This window comes from Buteo buteo, chromosome 10 (genome assembly GCF_964188355.1).
Source record: "Buteo buteo chromosome 10, bButBut1.hap1.1, whole genome shotgun sequence".
Lineage (NCBI taxonomy): Eukaryota > Metazoa > Chordata > Aves > Accipitriformes > Accipitridae > Buteo > Buteo buteo.
Genome location: NC_134180.1, coordinates 44,594,815 through 44,619,051, shown reverse-complemented (window position 1 = coordinate 44,619,051; position 24,237 = coordinate 44,594,815). Strand labels below are relative to the sequence as shown.

Below are 24,237 nucleotides of genomic sequence, written 5' to 3'. Positions count from 1 at the left end.
CTGAATGTAGGGGTCGGCGTTCGGAAGATCTCGCGTTGTCACGGAAAGTTAGAGGGTTAGTCGCAGCCTTGTGATGTACCTGTAACCCCACCTCCCCTTGTTAGTATAAAAGGAATTAACTGCGCAATAAAAGCCGGAAGTTGGCGCTCACACTGTGTGTGTTATCTGTCTCTTTCCCTGGTCCGGGCCGACCAGTGATCTAAGCGTGGCACCTTGATATGTAGCGAATGCTACAACTGAATGTCACTGATGCTTTATAAATAAGCCTGAAAATCTGTTTGCCAGTAAAGAGACTGATTTATGAAGTAGGAGGCACAGAAATGACTGTCTGGATTTTCTCAGAATAACCTTTAATTTTATTTTAACCATTATGAACAGCGAGCAGTAAACATATCAGAGTTTTAGGAAGTAAAAAAAAAAACACCACCAAAAAACCCACACCAAAATGAAAGATCCTTTTAAGTGTAAATGTGTGAAGGTAAATCCTCAAGCATAATTCCCTCAGTGTGTAAAGATTTCTTTGTATTTTAGAAGATAATAGCCCTTTGGGGCTATTTTCTTTCAAATTTCCACTTTTTTGGTTTTTCAGGAGGCCAATGTTTTCCTGGACAGCTACAAATCATCAGACATTGACTTTCTGAATAACTGTCAAAATAGAAGTCTGAATGAAACCACTTTGGATTATATATTGAAGCCTAAGGGCTGCTCATTTTTTTGAAGCACAAGGGAGTTTTCAGGCACGCTAAGGGGCTTGTACCACAGGTTATTTGAGTAGTTCTACATATCAATTTGATGAATGTTAATTTTTGAGTCTAATGGTGATGAAAGACGCTGGACTGTGAATCACCCACAGTACAGTGAGCAACTGGGAGACACCTCCCTGGCAATCAGAAGAAATGACAAAATAGGGGAAATGGCCAGCTTCTATGCTACGCTATTGATACCCGTACCTCCCCAGTGAAACTTCCACTGATGATGCCAGTTAATGCTAGCTGTGATTATGCCTATTTCTGCCAACTGCTATCTAAGCTGAGACCACCAAATCATTTCACACATGCAACAATGGGGCCAGTCATTTAAATCCGTGTCATTCTCAAGTACTCAGAGAACAAAACCCTGTTACCAAGCAACATTAGTGTACATAAATTATTTCTTTACGCAATTTAAATTGAAATAATTTTCTTCCATATGACTGCCTGAATCTATTTTCTGGGTAAGGTCCATTCCCTGACATATTCAAGTGTGTCTATTTCCCGTTAGTTTTAACCATTTCACCATGGTATCAGCTGTAAGCCTCCCCTGGCAGCAGCACTGCAGGGCCAATTCTCTCTCTTCAGAACCCAAGGGCTTCAACAGGTCCAGCACATTACAGGAGGCACCTAAGCGTTGCAAGGACTAAGCCCTTGTGTTGAAAACAGGCTGGAGGAGGTGAGGATTGCTGTGTTCCTATGGAATTATTCTTCAGCACCTCTCTGAGTACAAATGATGGGGAATGTTGGCCATCTGTGCCTGATACTATTTTCTGGAAGCTAGAAGTATCCTGGGAGCATACTAGGCAGGGACAGGTGCAATTCTGATGTGAATGGGATAAGCAGTGAGCTTTGTCTGTGAGTTAGATCACAAATAAGCCCCACAAATGCTGATGCATGTCTTTGGCTGCTGTGGTGATGCTCCAGAGACATGTGAGTTCTGAGCATGTGGCAAGCAAGAAGGTGGGATCTGGCAGGAGTGAGAGGACTCCTGAATAAAGGCAGTCCTGGGGATGAACAGCATCCCAAGCAGCCATAGCCAGTCTCTGCGGATAATACAGAATCGCATAACCTTTGAGGTTGAAAGGGAGCTCTGGAGATTGTCCAGTCCAATGCCCCCACATAAAGCAGCGTCCCCTTGAGGAGGTCTCTCAGGGTCATGTCGTCAGGTTTTGAATATTGTCCAGCCTCTAAAGATGGAGGCTCCACAACCTTCCTGGAAACCTGTTCCGGTGTTTGAGCACTTTTACTCACAGTAAAAAAGCCTTTTTTTTTTTCTGTTTAAATGGAATTTCCTGGATTTCAGCTTGTGCTCATTGCCATCCATCCTGCCACTGGGCACGTCTGAGAAGAGTCTGGCTCCTTCTTTACTTTTCCTGCTCAGGTATTTGTACACATTGATAAGATCCCCCCAGAGCCTTCTCTGTTCCAGGCTGAACAATCCCAGCTCTGTCAGCTTCTCCTTGTATGTCAGATGGTCCAATCTATGAACCGTCTTCATAGTCCTTTGCTGGACTCACTCCAGTATGTCCATGTCTCTCTTCTCTGGGACCCCAGTGCTCCAGGTGCCACCTCATCAGCGCTGAACAGAGGGGAATGATCACCTCCCTCAGCCTGATGGCAGCACTCTTCCTAATGCAGCCCGGGATGTCTTTTACTGTAGGGGCACACTGCTAGTTCATATTCAGCTTCTTGTCAACCAGGACTCCTAGGTCCATTTCTGCAAAGCTGCCTTCCAGCTGGTCAGTCCCCAGGGAAAGTACAGTTCACATTTAAAAGAAACAGGGAGAATGAGTCATTGAATGATTTAGGTTGGAAGGGTCCTCTGGAGTTGTCTAGTCCACCCTCCTGACAAAAGAAAGGACTAATTTCAAAGATCAGGTTGCTAAGGGCCTTGTCCAGTTGAATTTTGATTACTTCCAAGGATGGAGGTTCTGCATCCTCCCTGGAAAGCTTTCAGTGCTGCACCACTCTCATTGTGATCCCCTCACCCCCTTTATATATAGTCAGAATTTCCCTTGCTAAATCTCATGTGTGTTGACATCCTTTTGCTGTGCATCCTTTTGCTATGGATCTTGAAGAAGAGTTTGAGTCCGTAAAGAAAATCCTATGAAAGATTCCCTGAGGTCTTTAGAGAAGCTGCCTACCTTTATGGCTGCTGAAGAGCAGCTCAGTAACAGCCTTAGCACATGAATTTACTGAATGAGTGTTAATGTGTTTGGGTAGTAGAAAAAGAACACACCCAGTTACTCGTTGGTTAATACAACCAGCTCCTGCCATTGTGCATCCCATGTCCAGGCAATTTTCAGTATACTAGTAGCTTGGTGGACCAGAGGTGGGGAACACAGAGCTAGTTAGTCTGTGATTTAATGGCTTGGTGGCTTTCGAGTGATTTATCTCAGACATTTTTCAGCAAACTACTATCATAAAACTGAAGTTGTAGCTGTTGGCTCTGAAAAGAGATGTTTGGACCTGTAGCTTTTACAAGACTATGATTGAAACTTCTTTGGATCAGTTTGGTTTTAATTTAGGCATGCAACTGTGAGGCTATAACACACTCAGGGATGTGCCCACAACTCCGATTCTCCTTAATCTCTTTGGAAACTGGAATTCAAAGTTTAGATTCATCTTCAAGCTTCAAGGTGGATCTTCAAGATGAAAAAAACTGTGTTGAGCAATGTGGATCCACCTCTGATGATAAATATAAAACCAGATGAATTTTGACACATTTTTCCAGGCTGTAGAAATGGCAACCATGCTAGCTACTTTGTGATCTCCTGATAAAAAGAATTTTGTGAGTCATATTAAGCAAACTCCACTCAACTGTAAATGATGAGAGGGGTGCAGAGACAATCTTGATAGCTTCACAGACAAGCTATCTTTCTAAGAAAGAAGAAAGGAATCTTAGAAAACACTGAAAATTGTCATAGGCATTACAAGTAGGTGGGTATGCTGGAGTCATGTGTAAAGATAAAATTACTTCAGAAAGTAACGGGAAAATTTCTGATGCAAAAAGAGCTTTAAATTCTTATAGAAAGACCAAAAAAAGATTTTTATTCTCAGGAGGCAGACTATGACTAAAGGTGCAGCTTGTAACCTAGGGGAAATTTTCAAGCTGCAGAGAAAGCACTTCTCAATGCCTCAGTGTGACTGGGTACAGTCAGCACAGATTTACCAAGGGTAAGTCTTGCCTGACCAACCTGGTTATCCTCTGTGATAGAATGACTGGATTTTGGGGTGAGGGGAGAACAGTGGATGCCATTTACTTTGGCTTCAGCATGGTCTTCCAACACTGTGTCCCAAATATTCTTGTAGCAAAGCTGAGATCTTACGGTCTGGGTGGGTGCTAAACTAGGTGGGTGAAAAAGTGGTTAGATGATGGGGCTTGGAGGGTAGCAGTTAAAAAGTTGTACTCTGCCTTGAGGCTAGTATCAAGTTGAGTACTACAGGGGCCTATACTGGGACCTGTCCTTTTTAACACCTTTAGCAATGGTCCTGGAGGCGGCAATGCCATGCACTCTCATCATGTTAGCAGCGGAGATCAGATGATGTCCTCAGTACACGTGAGGGTGGGGCTGCCATCCAGAGGGACCCAGACGGGCTGGAGGAATGGACCAGGACCCATACGAAGTTTGGCAACGACAAACACAAAATCCTCTACGGCGACAGCACAGGCTGCAGACAGCCTGGCCGGGGAGCAGCTCCGCTGGGAAGGAGCTCGGGACCCTGGTCGACAGCAGGCTGAGCATCAGCCAGCTGGGCAGCCTGGCCACAAAGGTGGCCGGCAGCTTCCCAGGCTGGGCTCGCAGCGGCCCGGGCAGGAGAATGAGGGAAACAACTGCTCCCCTTTTCCTTGCATAACCGATTTTTAATTCAAAACAATACTTTGAACACCTCGAACAATACTCTTACTTTGTAATTTTTCTTAAAATTCTCTTATGAAAGGTTTATTCAGAAGGTCTTTGAACATTGAAGTCAATTATGTTCACTTCAAAGACAATTAATTAAGCTACTCTGAAGGTTAGAAGGAATCAACAAAATAAAGCATAAGACAGACTGCATAAGGACTTTGTCTTTTGGACAAGGGCAAGGGATAAGAAATCCTCTAAGAAAATAAGATCAATGATTATTGACTTTTTAGAAGGTAAAATTTAAGTGAGAAGACAACTTCAACAATTAAGGTCTTTGCACCAGTGCTAGCCTCTGTACAGCCTTACACTAAAATATCTAAAGAATCTAATGTGATTTTCAGAGTTCCTTTATTAATTAATCTATTAAAATAAAAATATGATTAGTGGCAAGCATTTGCCTAATTCCCTCCAATTTAGCAAATGTAGATATGATCAGTCATGTCCTGCAAAGCGTCTTTCCATTAAATTATTACAATTCCTAACTCTCCATGTATCTGTAAGAATTTTAGAACAAACTCTATCAGACTGAATTAAGAAACTGCTAAAAGGGGTTCTGAATGTTTTAAATACAACTTGCTGATGAATGTACAATTAATTGTCTTTCTTAGGAAAAAGTCTACTGAAATATTTAATATATGCTTTTCTGTAAGACATGAGGACAGACATCAGACCAGCAATAAGCTTTTGCAGGTTCTTTTATCTTAGCTGTTTCAATCAGATGAAACACAGGTCACAGATAAATCATTAAAGATGCAGGTACTGGTGTCTTGAAATATAATACTCTCCCCAGAATTGCTGTTGCTACAGAGTAGCCAAAGAATGGGATTTTTTTAATATTTTGCCAACATTGGTAGATGCTAGACACAGAATATTTTAAATGTTTTTGTGCAATATTGCTAAAAGATAACTGTTCTGGGCAAAGAGATAGCTGTAACTTTAACAATGTCATAGTTTTAAAATGTCACATTTACTTTGATTTCTAGCTTAAAAACAGGTCACATAAATTTGCTGCACAGGACATTCTTGGGGAGAAAGCTCAGCTGGAGAAAAGTGTTGTCAAAGTTTGTCACTGTTTTCAGACAACTTAGCATCATCAGGTGAATGTAAGCTCCTTTACTGAGCCACAACTCAATGCTTTTTCACTGGTGTTTGCCAGACACCTCGTGCTCCCATTCATCGGTTGTAAAAGGCTTCCTTTGCTTCACTTAATCTGGACAGTTTGTTGGTAGCTATTAAAAATAGCTATTGAATCCAAAACTCGTGAGTTCCAGTCCTCTTCGTCACTGGTCAGATCCTCAGACAGAGGCAAATGCTGAGGATCTGTAATTCCTCATTATCTTGCTACTTGTGTAGTCAAGTATATTGATGCCATGTGAATACCATTTCTGCATTCCTGGTACTAGAATGATTCTGAAAAGGTCTGAAAACTTGGTGTCAGATAAAACAAAGGGCTGAAAAGATGCAGCACTAGCATAAAATGAGGGAATGAAAGAAGGAAACGGGGACTTTGTGAACCATTTAAATAGGCTCACATAAATTTAATTTTTCAAGGCTTCTTAAATCATTTGAACATACTGCTATTGCTAGTAAAATTCCACTGAAGACAGGAAGTGACAAACATGCTGATGTAACATATGACTTGTAAATGAAAAGGGATTTATTATTGTAGAAAATCTATAAGACGGGACTAATTCCCTTTTCCCCAACAGGTCCTTACTACAAACACATTCACACTTCACGTTCTTAGGTGTGCAGATTGCAAAAATTAAGGAGCACTAGTTCATCCTGCCTGCAACCCTCAGTCCAGTTCACACATCAGTATATGTCATAATCTCAGAATGACAACTTTAATTTACCAAATGAAATAGGCAATGATACTGGTTTCCAACGCGGTAATACTGGACAACACATAAATGTGTATGAGGCACATGCATTATTTATTCAGCAATGACCTCCCTGGGCTGGAAACGTTTAATGTTTTCAAAATAGCAGACCTAATGAGAGATTTATTAAACTTATTTGGTGATGTTTATAATACAGTCATCAGCTTGTTTTATAATTTTTCATTAATTTTTCATTCTTCCCATTGAGAACTGCAATTCCCATTAATAGATAAAATAAGCAAACAGCATAGTTTTGGTGAAGTAAAATACAGCACTAAGTTGTAAAGCACATGAAATATTTATACACCACACTGCCTCAAATGAGTTAGAACATCCCATTGATGCTGATGGCCTTCAGTATCCTCATTTTAGAGAACTGACCACTCTAGTGGTTTCAGGTATGGTGATGGAGCGAAAGCCATAGACTGACTCTTCAGGGAAATGGGGAACAAAGCAATTTTTTTCCCCAGTTCTATCTTTCTCTTAGTCAGTCCTCTTCTGTAGTAAAAGACTATGTTGCATAGATTGGTGTGTATACCTCTGTTATTTATTTATTTAATGGTATAAATAATTATTTGTCTTATTGGAATTAGGAAGATGACCAAAAATCTATTTTGTCTTCTTTAAATTTATTCTATTTTTTAGTGGGGGTGAAAAAATTATTCAATATTCCCCTGAATATTAATGACATTGTGGGCAAAATAAGCTATTTAATCCAGCAGAGGAGCTTCTAAGCTGCCTGAAAATTTCAAAGCTGTATAAAGAAGGAAAGAAAAAGCTTGCACTTGGACCATAAATCTGCAGTCCCCAGACCAGCATATGAACCAAATGAGTTATATAGAGTCCCGCTCCATTTATGGAGAACGCTTCTGATAAAGATCTGATCATTCCCAAGGAAGAAATAAGGGGCTTTTCAAAACCATTCACAATAAGTTATTTCTTATCAAGTTAATGGTCTTATCCTTGCAGGATTCTGTGCACCCTTATTTTTCAATAACCTCTGTAGAAGCTAAAGACATGAGACAAATAGCAGGCCTTCCTTTGACATTTGCAGGACAAGGCCCAGACATTTTAAAAATTACTTGAAACCCCAAGGCAGCGAAGAATACTTTGTATTTCCCACAGAGGAAACATTAAATACATACTCCATAAAAGTGAAAAAGATCATTAAAGAATGAAGACTCTGGTTAATATCTCCATTACAATTCTTGCACAGAACAATTAGATATGGTGGTTCCTCATCTGTTTTTTAGTAATAGGATACACAAGGGAGGATGCCCATTAAGCTAATAAAAAGAGCTGTATGTGTACTTGAGGGGAATGACACGATGCCCTGTAAACTCAGGGATGTAATGCTACAACGCAAGCAGCCCCATCCGTGCTTGCTCTTGGCCTTGCTTGTGGTGTGGGTGGACATTCTGAGGAGCCTTGTTCTTCCACCTGGAGAGCTGACCTTCAGAACAGAAACGGTTAGCTTGCCCTGCTAGCATGCTTCCTCGCTCACCGGCTTAAACAGATGCTACAGATTGATTTGTCCCCTGATCACTGTTGGAGTTGCTGACTGAAACATTGAAGGTTAACAGCTTTTTAATTGAGTTCCTTAGTGTGACCACCCGTAAATTGTTTTAACCTTCTTTCAGCTTAACCTTCTTCACACCCACAGACTCTCTAGGCGATGCAAGGTTGTCACCAACTGTGTCTTTATGCATCCTGTCTTTAACAAGAAGCGCAAACATACCTGTTGGATTTAAATCATTTTGGAACCATTTTGGAGGCTGCAATGTAAAGGTAAATTTACCAGTATCCTCAGTTGCCCCTGGTGGCCCACAAGCCTGGGGAAGGTCCCCAGCAGACAAAGTATACATACACACACACATATATACATATACATAGTCATATGCATATAGGCTACATATATAGCCCTTAAGAGGGTGAAACAGCACAGCATATATTTCCATTAGAAATCTGGGGAACTTTTCATTGACACAACTTGTCCCCATCATGGGACTTACTATGTACTCATTACACCAACTAGTGCTAAAATTGTTGCTCCAGTAAATCTCTGCCTCCTTCACTCTCACGATTAGGCAGCCTTTTGCAGCCAAGCTATAGTAGAAAATTTACTAAGGTTATACAGTTCTTATTTCCACTTGCACAAGTGCTGGTATGCAACCTATTCAGAGCTGTATTTGCAAAGTATGGCTTGTTTCTCCCAGTGACTACTTTACTGTTGGTATCATTATTTGCACCAGTGTCCATAGACTCCACAGAATTTTGAGCCCTGCAATGACTACTGTGATGTTAAGTACTGTCTTTAACTGTGTATACATGCAGCTAACGCACAAGGTGAAATACTCAAAGATATTAAGTGCAAAAATTTGCAAAGAGTGCCTGGTGTAATTTTCAAAAGCTTTGAAGTAATTCAGATATGTAATTAACTTAATTGGAAATTAAAATCCTGACTGCAAATTCCAGCATCTGCCTGGATAGATCCAGGATCTATTGGCATCTTTGAAAGCCTAAGTAATATAGAAAATCTAGCATATTGTTACTGACCCAGAGATCTGATAATTTCTTCAGACTAAACAGAAACAATAAGTTAAAGAAAATCTAAACTGCATAAATGAAGAAGTATCGCCTTTCCTCAGCTGCACTTCAGTGGCTAGCCTAACAGTTTCTCAGACCAGGTATTTAAATGTTAGCAGATTTCTTGATATAGTATAGAAAATTTCTAAAGAGTTAACAATTCCCCCCCAAAACTGCCTGTTTGAAAAATAGTGTCTATTCTCTCTTTCAATATATAATTATGCAACTATTTCTATATGCATAGTAAATGATTTGTGTGTGTGTATGTCTAAGTTGGGTGACTGAAAATGTAGCAGAAGAGATGGCTTTCTTTACAACAATAAGCTCAGTGACTGCTGTAACTTGGGAGTTCATAAAACATGTATTCTTTCTTGCCATGTATATACAGAGGTTCTTCTTTTTTGTTGAAAACTACACACACACTTTGTTCTAGTCATCCAGCCAAACTCTTATACTTGAAGCTAATCTGTAAGTCTAAGAAGCACAACTAAATTCACAGTGTAAAGGCAAGTATTAATATCACTTATACTTCCTTTTTTTGAACTTAGTTATTTTTTCTTTCTTTTTTCCTTCTGATTTTCTCTCTTTAAAGAATTCTGATGTTTCTGTCTCCATAAATTAGTCCAGCACTCTGTATAAGTTAAAACTTTTACTCAAGCAGAGGACAAAATCTTTGCTTGCTTAATGGACCCAAAGGAGATAAAAAGCAAAGTACCTGAATTCATGAGTACGTTTACAGTCATAAACCCTTCATTACCAAGGTAATTTTGCACACCCAGTACTTTAAGAGATTAAAAAAATAAATAAATTACACTGAGTGAGCTGTTGCCAGGGTGACAGAAATGAGATGATGTGTGAAATGACTGAACTGAGGTGGTAAATGATAAGAAAACAGATTCATGACTGACAGTATGTCTAGAAAGGGAAGGGCCTGATTATAGGCATCTAGGGAATCTCATCGCTCTCTTCCTTCCTCTGCTCCCCATAGTGATAAGTCTCCAACCCATAGGAGACTTATCAATATGGATGTTTGAGATTCACGCTAGACTTACCCTGACAACAGTTCTCTCTGCACTAATCCAAAGTATAAAATAGCTCTAAACTGAGAAAACTCTGTCCCTTTCTGAAGTGAAAATCACAAAGCCCGTGACACCTAGAACAGGGAATATAACTCTTTTACTGTGCTTCCTTCACACTCATAAAGACAGTATTTGGAAGCCTCACTCTGTAACCAGGTTCCTGACATGTATGAGTGGGTGTGTTTCATCATGTATCTATTGGTTAACTCTTCTGATATTTAGAAAACAGTGCCATTTATTGCCAAGAATTTAAAGATATTTATATAAAGGTAAGAGATGTACAAACAGATCTATGTTGTTTGTTCAATGTAAAAATATATGCACAGATGTGGTTTTCCTAAAATGTACAAAAAATTAAATAAAATTCAGCTGTACTTACCCAGTTCTGAGTTTGGTTTTGAATGGTATCAATCTAAAATAAAATGACTTGCTAATATTAGTACTCACTTATATAATTTCCTGTACAGAAAAGGAGAAATGTACCTTATGATGACTGGCGATTGTGGCAATGTGAAGGGCTGTCAGGGCTCCATACCCGACTTGCTGAATGTCGGCTCCACCATGCAGCAGTGCTGTTAACAGTTCTGCATTGTCCTAAAAGGCATACATTTAAAACACGTTATTTCTGGGACACAGCACTAACAGTTGTGGGCAGGGAGCCAGAAAGCTATGTATGTTTAGGCCTCCCCAGCTATTACACGGCTACATTTCAAGTAAAGGGACTGACCATGACCCCAGGAGCACAAGAGTGCAAGGAAAGGAGTGGAGGGAAGATTTGTCCCAGGCACCAGAAGTCTCTCTTTCACTATACTAAAGCCTGTATCTTTCAAAAAGTTCTCTATTCTGATTTTATGATGTCTTTAAAGATCTCTCAGTCTCCAAGCCATTATTAAGTACTCACACAAACTGTTTTACATGTCAAAACATTACAGTACCTAACATAGAAGAAGGGCACCTGAGGAGTTCCCAGGCTAAATATACAGCATGTATACCAAATTCTGAACTGTAAGCTTATTTTTCGTATCGTTTCACTTCTGTCCTGTCACGCACACAATTTTTGCTATGACTTCTTCCAGGTATAACAACAGCAATGGGCACTATCAAACAACAGTAATAAAAATAAACTTCAGAAACACATGAAGAGTCATAATGCCCAGGCAATATGACCGTTAATAAATTCTGCTTTACAAATAGTGAAATTAAACACAGAGAAGTGAAATTATTTGTTTGGGGGCAGTGACAGAACTCACAGGAGAACCCAGGTCATCTTTCTCGCCATCACTTGTTCTAACTGCACCAACTAGAGCTATCATAACTTTCCCTTCTTGGGGATCTGCCTTCCATCATCACCCAGCCCAGAGGTGAGCATTCTCTGATTCATTTTCGTTGTTTCCTAAGAAGAAATGCATACAACTCAAGGGCAAAAGAGATGCTAAAAGCTCCAAATTTCCTCATTGTTCTCTACCTCTTTGAAGTGGACACTAAAAGAAGGGCAAGAATGAATCAAATGGATCAAAAGTGGCACACAGGTGCCAACCTACATAACCTTCTATCAGCTTTGAACATACAGCAAATAAGAATGGTATCTGCCATGAGAGCTTGGCAGAAGAAAGAGGCTGTTATGACCTTGTACACCTATGGGTCATATAAGGGTTGAACATTACAGTCTAGAATATAAACTCCTACATTTGATCTGAGTGCCCTCTAAAAAGCTAAGTGCCTTTGCAGCTACTCTATACATGGACTAAGTTTCTAAGATGCTCCATCTCAAAATAAGAATCGTAACAATTCTTTGGGAAAATGCTGCCTTTGTCCACTTTATTCCTTGCTACTGTTATTGTTGAGTCTTAAAAGATAAATACAATAGTGAAGAAAATTAATATTGAATGTGGAACTTGAGGAGGAACAACAAAAAAGAAGGAAAAAAGAAATTGTAAAACAAAATCCTTTGTGATTGTTTCTATTAATAGCTATAATAATAAAAAGAACACTCCTCTATCTTGAGTTGCATTGCATGATTTAATCAATATTTCCAAAACGATATCATATCCTCATGGATGACACTGCAAAAGCACATGCTGATTTCCTGTGCATGGGCTCTTTATAGGTCATTTTCCTATGCACTCTAAATGTGAAATTTGTATTTTCACCAGAAGTAGCAACTAGAGAGTTCAACTAGATAGTTCAGACAAATAAACTGCTCAGTTCTGATCTCTTTTCATCACTTATATTCTAAAGAATTTACCTTATAAGCTGCCAAGTGCAGAGCTGTAAATCCATTTCTTGTTAATCTGGATGGGCGTAATCCTTTTAGCATAAGAGTTCTAATATGTGATTTGTTACCTTTAGGATGAAAATGGGAAACCAAAGTAAGTTACAGAACAGAAAGTGCAGATGAAGTAAGAAACTTCTGTGTGAGTTTGAAAGCAAAGAGAAATAGGTAGCTCATCTGATGACCTGAGGCAAGCCATAAAATGTATCTCATGAAACCTCCAAATGGAATTGGCACCATGTCCTTATCCACTGGGACAGCTGCAGATCTGGCCACGTACTGGCTCACTGTTTGTTCACACTTTAATAAGGATTTGTTAATAGTTGAACTTCTAAAGAAGCAAACTCCTTTTTTAACATCCAGGCCATGCTGCAAAGCACTCCATAAATGAGCAGATGCTTCCAGAATCTCTGGTTTCTCAGACACTTAACTCTTTTGTCCTTTCAGAATGGAAGCACTGCACCCCCTCTCTGCACAACATTATTACAGGGACAGTAGTTTTGAGGGATGCTAATGAATGTCAGCATGGGCAAGCAGCTTTACTCCTACCTTTCTGATGCACAGTGATGATCTCAAAAATGTATCTGCCTTCTGAATACTTATGACAGTAATCAAGGACAATGTCAGATCTAATAGCTTCTCTCCCTCCTTCAAGTGTTCACATACTGTACCTAATTAATTAACATTGTATGTTTTCTTAAACTTCCTCTCAGCAATCCCACCAGTCCCTCTAACACTGCTAGGTACTGATGTCATCTTTGGATATTATCTTGCACTCTCTGAAATTAAGAGTAAAGATCCAGTTGTTTTTCAGCAGTGCAGGATCAGGTCCTCCTTCATGATTGCATCTAACTAAGACTGAGCAAGTCCTTTATGCATGTTATTTGTAAGTACTTTGCAGAGCTGAAACCTTGGGGTAAAATTCTCTTTGCCTCTCAGACAATTTCTGCTGAAAATTGTACAACAAGTGCAAAGTGTGTGCATGAACTAATGACTCACTATGTTGATAACAGAGCAGCAATGTGGATCGGAGTGGAAAATTCCACCATTAGTGGGTTTTTATGAACATCCCAGAGGACATATTGCACTCTTTTCTTATGCACTCTGATTTGCTACCTGCAAAAATCCTATCAGCTGATATTTTTCACTAAAGCATTTGAGTTCTTCTTCTTTTAATCACCGTGAAATAAAATACATGTATTTCCATTGTACTACAAAAACAGGTGTTGCATGTATGGCAAAGTATTGCTAAACGTAGGTCCCTATCCTGAAGTATACATCATGTATAGAATAGAGAAATATAGAACAATACTATATGATGAGTATGGATTGATTAACTAATGCATATAGCAAGTAATTTTGAATTAGTTGAACACCTGTAGTAAAACATGCTACGTTACCAACCAAAACTTTTATTGGACTGAAGTCAGCTATAATGGGGTTCTGTGTAACTTGATTCAACCCCCTTGGCAATAGTTTAGAGTAATGCTTATAGATGCCGATCCAACTGTCAACAAGGACAACACAGAAAGAAATTCATTGAAAAGATAATCTTCCTGACGGTCATCAGACAGAACAAATCAGTAGCCAGGGAAATAAAATGTTTAAAGAACATCATATTTCAAATACATACCCCCACATATGCAACATAAATGAAGAAGAGAGAGCCCATTTTCTGTGCGGTAATTTAAATTGACTTTGCAGAAGGCTTCATCAGAGCTGAAAAAAGAGATTGTACAGATGATTACTGTTTTCATCCCTTAGCAGAGTTTCTTTGATTTGGAAAAAATTTAAAAGAGAAATCTCCATGTAATTTTTTTGAGACACAGGGCTAAATTTATACCCAGTTTACACTCTATAAATGTAGAAATACTTCACTGGTATCAACTGAGTAGTCCAGATTTACTGCTTTCTGAAAAATCCTGCTATTTGGTCGCAGTCTATACATTTGAAATTCAGCTAAATTAGAGATAAAAAGAGGGAGTACTCTTTAGAAATATAAACAATCCATACGAAACTAGTTTCTTTATTGATGCAATAATAACTAACAAGTATTTTAAAACTCTGTGTATTTGTTCTAAAATGATTAGCAGGACATGCACAGAACTAGAGGTAAACAAGCTAAGTAAAAAGAATAACCAGAATAACTTTCAGAATGCAAGTTTATGTTCCCCAAATAAGATCGCAGAAACACCATACCATCAATACATGGGAACATTTATATGAAAACACTACAGAAGCACATACATGGAAGGAAGGTAACCAAAACCCAGACAAAAATTTGGCAATGATGAAAGGAAAAACATTTCTTCTAAAGCATTTTGAGGAATGAAGTAGTCTTCCCAGACGTTACATTTCTGGCTGAGGATTTGCCATTCTAATGGCACACTAAGTCCTAAGAAGATTTGTGAGTGTTGAATGAGATCTGAGAGGACAGGACAGGAGGAGCTGGAGCGAGCCAGGGTGAAGCCATGCCAGGACAGGACTCTCACCTTGCTCAGAACACCCATTACTGACCATTACTTTAAGGCATCAGAAGGAACATGGACCCTGTAACGTTCAGCAGACTGCTATGGTTTTATAGTGCTGTTTTTCTGCTTTGGTTTATTGCACTGCTATGTGATATATTAAAATAGAATTTTAAAATAATTTCTAGATCCTCATTTTCACTTCTCATTGACTTGTAGTCAGGTATTTCTGGTTTTGATATAAACAATCAAAATATACAGTTTGTACTTACATCCTACTAAGGAAAGGCATGTTTGCACTTAAAATTCTCAGACAACTAAAAGTCACTTACATATTGTGACACTGACAAAAAGAAGCTCAATTTAATGTTTAATTTTCTTCCACCTTTTTGGTACGGTATTACATTTTTATATGGCTTAATGATTTCATGATGCTTTCTAGGCCACACAAGGATGAAATGAATAATTAAAATGAAGTAATTATTATTAAAACATTTCTAATATAATAACTATTAAATAGTATCCATACCAAGTCTGACTCAGTAAAAAAGACATTCAGCATTTGTATTTGAGAGAATTTTTTATTTTTTTTTTCTCATGAAAACTAGCTTTTTGGAAAATACTTCTCCTATCAGAAAGACCCCTCTGATGGAAACTCCTGACTGCCTATTGTCAATACTGAGTGTTTTGTAATGTTCAGGAACAGTGCATGATTTGAAAATGATATGGGTCTGATAAAAATAGAGAATAGCATTTGTTTATAAGTGCAAAAATTGGAGTTATTTTGCCAAAACTGTGTGCCTCATTGAGATTAATTCTTACATCAGTCTAGATTTTCATATGTATTCCTTAGAAAGGTATCATGTGTTAAGGAATCTCATTTTTTTATGTCCTAAATGTAAACCGCTTTTGTATGGAGCATTTTTTTCACACATTATAGTCACATTTACCTTTGGTGACAACCCTTCATCTACCACTTCCACTTTACTAATGTGGAAAATGTTTTGCTCAGTAAAAATAAAATCTCATTCTTCAAATATGTTTTATCTTCTTGCAATTCTTCTCTGACATACTGTGATTAATGGTAGTGATATAAGGCTCATCTATTCTTCAGGTTTTTCTTCAGGGGCAATTGAGGGAAAAATAAATTCCAGGTTCTGGGAAACAAGTCCTTTCAGTTAACTTGTCTTTGCTGTAACATGTTGGGTATGCGTGGATGTACACACTGTACATATCGATGCACTGCGGTGACTGCACGGGGGAGTTGGATTGCTTTGTTTAAAGGATGAATTTTGCAAGTCTCAAAATCACAGAATATTCTTGTGCTGTAAAGTCATGTCTCCTGCTTTAATTCTTGTCTTTAGAACTACATTAAAAATTCATATTCCTAGCACTTAACGTGTGGTTAAGAATCCAGGTTTTACCATTTTAGCTATATACTTCAATTTTCCTCATCTCCCAGTTTGAAAAATAATAATAAAAAGTTTCTGATTCTTTTTGTAATGATATTCAATTTTAGTATGATTTGAATTCTTATAAACTGGCAAAATTTTAATGTTTTATGGGAAAATACTGCAAGAAAAGTTTTATATCTTAAAACCTATGATTAAAAGGCCTATATTGAAAATTAAAAGTAGCTCAAACGACAACACTGAGAGCCCAGTTTTATCTAAGTGTCCTCCTAATTCCTTTCTGAAGACATAATTGCATGTTTTACGGAAATTAAATTCTGATTTTTTATTTTTAGGGTGGTCTTTTTAGGAAACCATTGCACTAATAGCTCTAGGATATAGGAATAGAATAGGGACAACTGTTATCCCAGAAGGGATAGGTGCCGTGCTACTTATAAATTTACTTTTCACTGTTGCAACTGTTGGTTGGGGTTTTTTTGCTATGGCACTGGACAATTTACGCCTTGACCTGTGCATGGGTTTCCTAAGTGTAAAATGGGGATGCTGACAGTTCTTTCCTCTGCTAGGCTTTGTGACTTTTGCCCTATTTATGTTCCAAATCTTTCAGAGCAGGCACTTTAACAGCTACTTATTTCATTTCCATCAGGCAAATTACCTTCTTTGCCTTAGCTTCCAACAACTATCCAGTTTCTCAGTCCTAACATTTTTTAATAAATGGTTTTGGTTTAATAATGGGAAACCCCTCCCCTATTAATTCCTCTACTATTTTAGAGATGAGAAGTCTTCTGAAAATAGCCACTGCTACTGAAGAAAAGTTTTTCATACAGTCAAGACTGATTTTTTACACAGGCCTGATTTGGATTTTAGATACTCACAAAATCAGACTGATTTCATTACTCATGGGTGAATGCAGCTTTTGGAACTGAAATCACTGGCTGATTCCTCAAGCCTGACTGAAAAAAAAGCCTTTCCAAAGCAATGTAACCAGTATCATTAATTCCCACTCCTTCTGTGGAAAAGAGCAGTGATCTTTATCTAAGAAGGGGTTGGCTGACATCTTAACAAGACTGACACGGGGCATTAAGATAGACTGATAAGCTGAACTGCCAAAGGTCTGCTTACCTTGAAGTTAATTGTTTCTTTATTCTTATGCCTAATGCAGGAATTAAGCACTTTTACCATATACTTGCTTGTCTTGCTTATCTAAAATAAAGAGTACTCTGGCTCAATTTTGTTAGGATACTAGTTTAACTTCTAAACAGGCTTAAAATGAGGCAAATACCAAAGTACTTTACTGGATCACGGCCAAAGTGGTCAGCATATTGCAGTGAAAGCCCAATGTCGTCTTTCAATTAACAGGCTCAAACAGTGATAATTACGCTAGCTGAAAGTGAGCATGATGAATAATTTATATGACCAGTTTGGCTTTTTTGAACTTGTGATTTATTTCTGATTAGAATCCCCTCTTTTTTTCAAGTGGTTTTGATGTCTGAAATTATTTACCTGATCATTTTCTGAACTTATTCACAGTCAATGAGCTGGGTGTTTTCTGTATTCGAGCTTTTCAGATAATGAACATGTAAGTATGCTACTTGGTTGGGTGAACTTGGTTGTTAGCATGTGGTGTCCTGAGAAAATTATTACAATCACAAATTTGAAATCCACTTTCAGAAGACAATCTGCTTTGGTGTTTGTTTAAAATTTGTTACTTCAGCAACGTTCCTGTCTGAAGAAACACATTAGCAAAACTGAAAAGTACACAACAAAATTAGACATCCCGTTAAAGCTAATTAATTTACAAAAGTATATAGGTGTTTGTTGTAAAATATTGGCATTAGTAATTAACAGCCACCAATTTTGGTACTATGCTGTGGGACTCTGGCCCAGAACTGTAATGACATATTCCCAAAAATAGACATTAAAGAACATGCATTCCATGTGTGAGAAACTCCTTCCATAAGAAAACACCTGAAACTGAAAATACTGTTTAAGAGCAAACACTCATTTGAAAGAAATTCATAAACAGGTTTCCAGAACATTTTACCTAAAAACATGCTTCAGTTCCGCCAGCTCCTTTTCTTTGATTTGCAGGTCATCTTCTAATCGTTCTATTATTATAGCATATGATTCACTAACTTTCTTCTTCCATTCATCTAACAACAAAAAAACCCTGATTCATAAAACACTTCAAAACATATAAAAGACAGGAACTCAAATCATCATGTCCCAGTAACCAAAGAACTTGATTTTTAAATATCCAATTGTACCCTGTTTCATATATTTTTCTATTAAAGTATGAAAGTTTAAAATATTACAGCTATTAAACTGCTCTTGCTGCAACCAGTATAGACATACATATAATGATTTCATAGACAACCAATACATATGAATCCTTATCAGAAATATTTTTAACTTGAACAAGAGAAAACTTAAACCTTAGGTTCATTTGTTAGCTCTTATTTCCTAAATCTTAGCATAGACAGACAGCATAAAAAGGTTGAAAGTTTAAAGGTTTTTCTAATGAAGTGTGAGTTAAATCAACATAATAATCTAAGTTAATATGATCTTATACAATTGCACAAAGAAATTTAGTTTACTAGCTTTTTGTCTTCTTTTACAGACTATATACGTGATTTGTGTTAAGCCATTCTTCTTGTAAACCAAGAACAATACAATACCTTATTCTTGAACTCAAGAGTAAATTAGCAATGAGTTATTTCCTGAAATACCATTTGCTTCTTGTAGATGGATGTATGATATATTGCATTTAAAAAAGCAACATTAATTACCAGTGCAAGTTTGGGTTGGTCTAGATTTATAATTTCCCATTTGTCCAATATATCTTCTTTGTTTCAGCAAAGTTCTTGCAGTAATATGATTCCTTGTTCAAGAGCAGTGACAGTCCTACTGAAAAATACTTTTGATAGTCTCTGGCTAAAAATAAACCCTGTGCCAAATGGAATGTCATGCAACAATGACATGGAGCAAAACAGCCTGTGCTGTCAACTGTAAAAAAATAATAAAGGTACCTAATCAGCTTGCTTAAAAATCTACTGTCTATTTCAACAGAAACATTTGCTTTCATCTGTTGAATACCTAAAATGGGTGGGAAGCAGGTAATTTGGCAGCTTGCTACCAATTTTGTGGAGAAAAAGGAATGTAAGAAGCTGAAACCCAAGCATACTTTCAGGATCCCTAAGGAGTGCTGGGGGTCCCCAGTCTGGAGATGCCAAAGATGATGTCAGCTCATAACATTAAAATGTATCCTAACACAGGGGGATAACTTTGGAGCATCCGGGTATTTTAGTTACAAAGTGCAAATTGTGTTGTATCAGAGAGTACCGACTTTTTGCGGTTTGGTAGTATTTGTACATGTTGTTATGCCACGGAGTCCCGCTGAATTAGACTAGGAAATGAGCTGGCTGTCAGGAGTTCAGCATGTTTACTCTGTATTCTTCCGTGGGCACATACAGAACCACCACAGCGGTTCGCCCTCCTTGCACCAACAGGCAGCAGCATTCTGTCTGGAGACACCGGCCATCAGACTGCTAATGAAGGATGTGACCTGGGGGAAGCTGGGCTGGTCACCGCTTACAGACTCACAAAGAAGGGAGGAGGCTCTTGAGGCCGTTTTGCTGCTGCTCCTGCTCTAGGTAGAATTTCTCCAGAAGTGGACAAGGACACAATCAAGCTGCTTTGTTCATATTCCAAGCAGACCATGCACAAGGCAGCTGAGGACCAGGATCGACATAGGTCCGTAACTAAATCCTGTGCTCAACCTAATTTTTCCTGTTTGTTAGTATTTTATCTTGGACCCAGTGTCACAGTAATGTAGTAAAACCCCCACGATCTGGCTAGCTGGAAGGATGAACTGAGCAAACAAGGCTCTGTGTGTGTGCACATACCCGCAAACAAGCCATAACAAAATTAATCTAGACTCCGTGCACAGATGCATTCCTGCAAGAATCTGTGCTTAAGAACTGTGAAAGAAGTAACACTGCTTTTCACTTGCACAAACTGAACCTCCTCAGTAACCTGGTTAGCACAGATCTGCTCATCTATTGTCCACCCTCTTCATATCCATTTCCCTGTGTTTTCTAGCAAATGGAACTACTTTACACATTGTCCCAGCTAGTTATGGGATTCATGCTCATTTCTGTATGTGCCTCTTTTCCTCCTTTTATTGTTTTTTTCTATTTATTTGGTATACATATACTTACTTATATGTGTATAAATATATACACATAGGTATTTATATTTTTTTTTTAAATATATATAAAGTGTTTGATTGACCTTGGCAGCTGTTCTGTGCAGAAGTTCTTAGTTTTCTCAGTTAAGGATTTCAGGCAAGAAGATATGTAAATATAATACACATATATAAAATCTTCAACATGCTGCATCCCATTGTAAACAAACTTGCACTCCTGTGATAGTTCCTGACACAGCACGAGCTCATCCATTTATTTGCACTGATTTACACATAAAACCAAGGATGTATTTCAGAAGACTTTGAACTGCTTTGACAATATGCCCTGTGATATTCAACCAAATATTTGCAAAAAGGCACCAGCCTGGTAACTGATCCTCCACATCTAGTTGCCAGGCAACTGGAGGAGCTGGAAATGCAGCACGGAGACGGGCATCTCCTCTCCCACTGCTTTTATTAGCTGAACGCTCTTTGTTTTTCTTCAAATGTCTAAAATACAGCCAAAGACAAGTGTTTTGGCCATCTCTTCCACCTGCTCGAGAGCACTGGGGTCAAAAGGCCTGCCAGGACACATTTGCTTCAGCACACACCTCCCTTGGCAGCCTGGACTACGTCAGGAATGCAGCAACAGACACATTTTTTCTTTTTATAGCAGTGGAGCTTCCTGAACGTTTTCTAATCCCTTCATGCAGGAGAGTGTTAATCACATTAGGAATTTTACCTTGATTGTCAAATAAGATCAGTCAGCCTTTTTCTTCATCGCCCGTGCTTTTAGGAGCTGCTCTGAAGGAAGGGCCTGCAGCTGGACCAGCCGGGATTCCCGGCTCTGACACAGGGCGTCTCAGCGGCTGCCACGGCCGCCATGGCAGCACAGCGCTTGTGCAAGTATTTGCACTCCCGCAGCACTTACGCAGCCTCTGCTGCAGGTGTTGCTAGCTCAGTTCTATCAGGCACCTGAGACTCGGCCTTCTCCTCCTTTCCACCACGCGCATGCACGCAGCACTGCCTTACGCTCTGCTGCACGCGTGCATGGCCTCGGAGCGGCGAGGAAGCTGCACGGGCGCCCAGCACCTGGAACGGCTCTGCGACGCTGCCTGCTCAGCCTGGCCTGGCTGGAGGGAGAGCTGGGGTACCGCGGGAGCCCACAGCACCCCGACCGGGGTGGGGGACTCTCCATGGCAGTGGCTTATCTGCTCCATGCAGGTTAGGGCTTCAGAAGGCCTTGGCTTCATCCTGCTGTCACTTAGGGGCTTGGGTGCACAGCACAATCCAAACTGGAATTTTCTCGATTTAGGTAAAAATCAGGGGATAGCCTGAAACAGGCCTGTGACAGCTCATCGGCCCAGGGAGCCCCCCTTTTCTGTCTGGCTGTGGTGCTGCAGCTCCCTCTGTCTCGGGGGGAAATCCCAGGACTGTGGTGAGCGCCCAGCGCGGAGCTGTGCCGGGCCCGCTTGCCACGGGCAGCGCCTCTGCCCTGCTCCCTCAGCTGAGGTGGCTCTGCTGGCAGGGAGGAAAGGAGGGAAATGGCTTTCAACAGCGGCTACAGGAGAAGCGAGGCGAGGGGAAGCAAGGAGCATAAAGGTGAGATGAAGAGTGGCAAGGTGGGGCGTGCTGAGGCGAGGCACACGAGCGCGGAGGCGAGGTGCTGCCAGCTGAGGAGAGGCGCCGCCACCAGAGGTGAGGCGAGGCACGGAGCGGTGAGGTGAGGCGAGGCACGGAGCGGTGAGGTGAGGTGTGGTGAGACGAGGTGAGGTGAGGAGAGGCCTGGAGAGACACGGAGAGGCGAGAGGTGTGCTTGAGATGGCACGAGGCAAGGCGCAGTGCGCTGAGGCACGGTGACAGGAGGAGAGGTGCTGAGCGGTGAGGTGGGACACGCTGACAGGAGGAGAGGCGAGGGTCCCATACCGTGACTGAAACTGGAGGTGGGATGCAGCAGCTCTAAGGGCAGTTACAAGCTTAGTGGAAAATCACCTGAAGAAGTGGGACACTCCAGCAGAGGTGAGCGGAGGGGTGATGACTCACAGCGGGGAGTGAAATGCTAGCAAAAAAAAATCTGGAATTGGCAAAATAGGTTTTAGCACACCTCTTGGCCTGAAGAGCAAGACTTTTCTTCCATCCAGACCAAGCAAACTATGACAGAAACAGGACAGACTCCAAAGCCCAAGAAATGTTCTGTTCACTTCTGCACAGAATATGCATTTTAATACAACAGCTTTGTGAAGTAAATACCTTGCGCACTCCTAGTACCATCTACTTTATGAAAATTTATCAAAAAGAAGCCATCAGTTTCTATACCATATTTCTTATTCACTCTTTGCAGACATTTGTGTGGGTGAGGATTCATTCATATGGACACTCAGGGAAGACCACTGGAAACTACAGCACAGGAGGATAATCTGGTCAGCCTGCAAAGTCAACCCAACAGCATTTTTCACCATGAAAGCAACTTTCAGGTGAATTCTTGAAGCATTCACATCATAGGCTATGTGAAGCAGTTGTAGAATAATTGAAACTGGGGGGGCGGGAATACAGGGAAGACAAAAATTAATAATTGCAGAGCCTGTTTGCAGAGCGTTTGCAAACAGAGAAGAAAGGAATAACTGCACTGACTACTATGTTAGGCCAGTTCTAATTAACACCTATACAAGTAGCACTAAAATGTCAAGAGCAATGTTTTTCAGAGACTAAAGTCTTCAGATGTAATGTTTACAGAATACTGAGCTGTACAAAGTTCTTTAAGTTTTCAGAAGTTTTATTGCAGTTTTATGTTTGGAATGTGCAGCTGTCATGTCCAATCTTACAAGAGAAACGTGAAAAATTCTTCTCCCACTTCTGGTTTTAAATGTCCTTCACAGGGAGGATTTACATGATTAAGTCTTTTGAAATGATGTTTATGTCAAATTAATTAGAACATATCCATATCTATCATTTACTTCAAGATGCTGTAAATTGCTCCTATACATTTCAATGTTATTCTGGTGACATTCTGTTTTGTCACAGAAAAAGAAACAGGCGTTAAAAGACAATGCATTTTTATGAAAATAAAGTACAAGGAATGCTGTAGCCCATATAAGGAAACGGGTGTTTACAATGGCTGCTCTGTGGCAGTGGATTAAAAGAAGTGTACAGAAGAATAGTACTGCTATTTTTGTTCTCACATTACTACACTGGCATTTGCACAGGGATTAATTTTCCACATGTGCAGAGAGCAGAAAATGAAGCTGTTGCATCAGAGATTTACGAACGAGAAGAAGCTGGAACCGCTGAGCTCCAATACAGACAAACTCCCTGTCCAAGTCAAGAACATTTCTATGCAGATCCAAATGTTGGAGCTTACGTTCTTTCATCGGTTCCCCAAATCCTTCTGGCACAGATACCTTTCAGCTGCTCATTTTTATTTCAGCTGCCTTCCCTTGTGTTCTTTTTTAAGTGCCCAATTTCTCAGATTTCAATTTCCTGCCTAAAAGGTTACTGAAATAATCCTCCTCTCTTAAATTTCATAGTGTAATATATACAGTATGGCTAAATCTCCGTTCATTATAGCATGGTCTCAAAGCATTCAGGGAAATCATTAAGATGATGTTCATTATGAGCCCTATTATTGCACTACACAGCAAAACTAATTAAATAAAGAAAGCTGCCATGAATAAAATCATTAAACACTCATCTT

General features: G+C 39.6%; 1 protein-coding gene across 3 annotated transcripts in view; it reads right to left on the bottom strand.

The window, feature by feature from the left end:
* Positions 1-19,260, bottom strand: part of TNNI3K (TNNI3 interacting kinase) — a 90,769-nt gene extending 71,509 nt beyond the window's left edge. For 2 of the 3 annotated variants that reach the window (XR_012651861.1, XM_075037380.1), the window contains exons 1-5: positions 19,150-19,260; positions 18,405-18,513; positions 14,114-14,199; positions 12,454-12,551; positions 10,692-10,802 (exon numbers count right to left, since the gene is read on the bottom strand). Coding sequence is in view for 2 of the 3 variants with exons in the window: in XM_075037380.1 (XP_074893481.1) it covers positions 10,692-10,802; positions 12,454-12,551; positions 14,114-14,199; positions 18,405-18,513; positions 19,150-19,189 (444 nt within the window). In the remaining variant the exon portion in view is untranslated. The other variant, XM_075037381.1, reaches the window with a different exon arrangement.
* Positions 19,261-24,237: the final 4,977 nt, after the last annotated feature.